The sequence below is a fragment of the Camelina sativa genome, chromosome 2 (assembly GCF_000633955.1).
Source record: "Camelina sativa cultivar DH55 chromosome 2, Cs, whole genome shotgun sequence".
Classification (NCBI taxonomy): Eukaryota; Viridiplantae; Streptophyta; class Magnoliopsida; order Brassicales; family Brassicaceae; genus Camelina; species Camelina sativa.
The window spans coordinates 17,405,822-17,409,736 of NC_025686.1; the positions used below are offsets into that span (position 1 = coordinate 17,405,822).

Consider the following 3,915-nt stretch of genomic DNA (forward strand, 5'->3'; position numbering starts at 1 on the left):
TTCGTCACTTTCCTCCTAATCAATCTCACTCTCAATCTCTCCGTCGTCATCACCAGTAGCTTCAATCGGTCATCACCGTGAACATCACACCACAAAGGAGGGACAAAGGTTTCTTGGGGTTCGTTAAGGTTGTTTTTGTTAAGCTTTAGTCTCGATTATGGCAAATATAAAAATAAAGGGATCTAAAAATTGTGCCATCGACGTATTACTGTATCTTGTGATTTGTCGGGAAGGTTTTGATGGCGGAGAGAAGAGGAGATAAGGGGAAACGATGAGTTGTAGCGAAGAACTGAGATTACAAGTAAATTAATTAAAAAGATATAAATGTGTGCTACTTTTGGAATATTTTAATGTGTGTGCTAAGTTTGGAAGAAAAACATAAATTGGTGCTATTTTTGAGAATCACCCTTTATCTTTTTCTTTATAAAATTTAATTATAAAAAACTAGACATTTCATTTCCTAGCTTCTAAGAAATTGTGATGTTCTTTCATATATTCTTAACATCTTGACTTTAATTTTTTTTATTGAGAAAATGACAAAAAAATATTGTATAACACGGTGTTAGTTGAAGTCACTAAAGTAAGAGACCAAGACCAGGCCACCTTCTAATCATCTTAAATTATATTAAAGAAAGACTAGTCTAGCTAGACTCAACTTGTCTTGATTCTATTATATAGAAAGACTTCAACTTGTTTGCTATATAGTTTTGATATACAAAATCAACTTGTATTTCCTAATTTTAGTAATTCCCAATAGTTGAACTAACAAAATATATCGTATAAATATACGGGGAAGCAAAGTGTTATTGTCATACAAGCTGCGAGGTTGCAATCATATTCCTCTGCGTTTATCCCTTCTTTCTCTTCAAAATGCAGGTTCGTTTTTTTTTTTTTCTCTAGTTCTTCAGAATAGTTTTAACTCTTAAGCAATTAATTAAATTTCAAAGGTTTAATATTCGGTAGGAAATTTACAGATACATATGTATGTATATATCTAATAGAGTTAGATTGCTTATACAATGAACTCCTAACTTGCAGCATGAGGAGACAGTTGAATTCAAGATGGATGTTTCTGATGAAAACATCAGACGAAAAGCTATGAGAGTTGTCTGGATGGTTTCAGGTACACCAATACAAATATATGGTTGTAGACTTGTAGTATTAATGAAACCAAATATATCAATATGTGATTTAAGCTTGAAATATTAAAACAATAATATTTTGTTGGTTTTAGGAGTTACTTACGTAGACATCAAGGAAAAAGGTATACTAAAAGTGAAGGGAATATTTGATAAGATGGAATTGGGGAGAAAACTACAAGAGATAGATGATTCTGTTGACATAATCAATCCAATGGGAAACCCGGGGCAAAGTCGCATTCCTGGTTTAAGTACAGTCTACAGTTATCTTACCACTCCAAAAGTCCAGGTTCGTTTAAAAAAAAATCAGATTATAATAGCTCATTGTATCTAGTATCTACCGTAGGAATTACAGATTATAGGTTTAGTAAAATTATTTACTTATACCATAAATTGCTATTTTGCAGGAGATACTTGTATTCAAGTTTAAAGTTCTTAATGAAAGCATCATACCATATGTTATGGACGTTATTTGGGAGTTTTCAGGTACATCAAACAAATATATATATGGTTATGTTAAAAACTTAAAACCAAAATAAATTAATGACAGTACATATTTAATTTTACATACTTTTAATCTGTTTAGGCTAGAAGAAGTAAAACATTAATGTAAATTTTTTTGTTAGGAGTTACTTCGGTAGAGATCAAGGGAGATGATGAACTAGAGGTGAATGGAGAAGAATTTAGTAAAATTGCAATGGCCAAGAAACTAAAGGACATAGATGAATCTGTTAGCGTTATCATCAAGGCTGACCCAGGTGTACAGGCGGCACCTAATAATGGAACCTCATATGCTACAAAGATCACCAATGCGCTATCATCTTTCCGTATGCCGTCTGCGCCTGTGCGTGTGCCTCCGCCTGCACCTGTGCGCCCTCCTCCCGCGCCTGTATATGCGCGTGGGCACAGAAAAAGTTATGACGATGGAATTAATAAACCAAATCAGCAGCCAATCCTCAATGCTGTTGCTGCGCGTGTACGTGACTTTATGAATAAACCGAACGCGAATAAGTTCAATCACAATGCTGAGATTATTGGTAGGAAAAAGCCACAGCCTCAAGTCAAGCATCAAGAGCAAGAAGGAGGAATGTTTGGATTCTTTGGTAAGAAGCAACAACCTGGTCAAAAGGATAAATGCGCCCGTGAAATCCCAAAACCACAGGTTGTCAATAAGGAGCCGTCTGCTAGTACCTCAAAATCGGGAACATCAAAAAAAGGTACAAAACATATAACTCATGTGCTTGTATGAACATACTTTTTTCTAGTTTATTAAATTTCTTTTAATGAGATGAGTTTTGAAGTGTGATTGGTTTGAGCTCCATGGAATATACTACCATGTATGTTCCGGACTAGAATGTCATCTCATCTTCTAAAATAAAGATTGTTTCATATTAGTATATTATGTTTTATTAACCTTATAAATTTGTGTTAAACCATCTGATGCAGAAGGAGAAACACAATATACTTGGGACCCCTCATCACTAGTTACGGGCTTAACCACTATGAATCCCTTTCAAACGGAAAACACAAACAGTCAGATGACGTCCTCACAAACGAATGGATCCACGCAAAACCAACACTCAACACAAAAGAAATACCAATATAGAACGGAGTGAAGGACCGGTGATTCTCTAATCTTAAGTCAAAAGAACTGAGTCTGTGTCGAGTTTTCTTTAGATGGGATTTTTCTATAGGACTACTGTGCTCTATGGAACTACCATGTTCTGCACTAGAATATCATCTCATCTTCTAAAATAAAGTGTGTGTCCTTTATCATTTGTGGTGTGTGTGTTTTTTTTTTTAATTATTACATATTGTTTGTGTGTGTGTCCAAATTGTGTGTTTTTGAGATATCGTTTTTGTTAATCTTAAGATTATAATCACTTATTGAGATTTAATTTTGTGGAATTAATTTAAAAAATCAGTTAATGACATTGTTAGTATAATTACGTGAAATTCTTAATGGTGATTAAGTAGATAAGGATTAAATATTTTTGAAAGTAAATATATCGAAGTTCTGAGTGCACTCTGTTCCAAAGGATATGTGAAGAGAGCGTTGGGAGTTATGCATCATCACAAGGATGTTACCTCTGGGAATGAATTGTCTGTGTACAGAATTCTATTATCCGGGTGGTCGGTACAAAGAAACGTGAAGGAAGCAAGAAGATTTATACAAGATATGAAATCAGCCGGGGTTACACCGGCCACTCGTTGCTTACCTGTTTCAACTCGTTGCTTACCTGCCTCTGCGAAAGAAACCGTTAACCATAAGCTTTGAACATTATGTTGGAGATGAAGTCTTACAAAATCCAACCTACATCTATAAGTTACAAATACTTTGCTCTCCTGATTAGGAAGGATGAGGAGGGTGATATGTATATATTTTACACATTTTCATGATGCATTTGTCATTCATTTTGTTCTTTTAACTCATTGCTTTGTATTGTTTTTAGTCTCTTTTGCTCAACATGCATATCTAGGTAGTCTTTGCATTGGTCTTGCATACATCTTGCATTTTGGAGTTGTTTCAGGTGTTTTAGGAGGTGTCCAAACCATCAAATGCAAATAAGGATCAGGAGAGCAGTTAAGCGACTCGATCTACACTACCCAGCGACGCAAGCTTCCACGTCCTTGATCGAGTCGAGTGAAGATTTTACTTTGGGATTCAGCTTTCGACGTCTTCATCAAAGTTGTAGAGAATTGAGTCATCTTTCCAATGCAGTTTATTTCAAACCAATCGGAGTCGTGGTTCATGAGTTATCTCCGTTTTAGTGGA

The 3,915-nt window shown here is 35.0% G+C and overlaps 1 protein-coding gene across 1 annotated transcript; it reads left to right on the forward strand.

The window, feature by feature from the left end:
• LOC104727813 lies at positions 737 to 3,071 on the forward strand. The gene is made up of 6 exons (XM_010446887.2): positions 737 to 876; positions 1,039 to 1,123; positions 1,235 to 1,428; positions 1,547 to 1,625; positions 1,766 to 2,356; positions 2,586 to 3,071. Exons 1-6 carry the CDS (start codon positions 871 to 873, stop codon positions 2,753 to 2,755), a joined length of 1,125 nt encoding a protein of 374 aa, XP_010445189.1. The 5' UTR covers positions 737 to 870; the 3' UTR covers positions 2,756 to 3,071.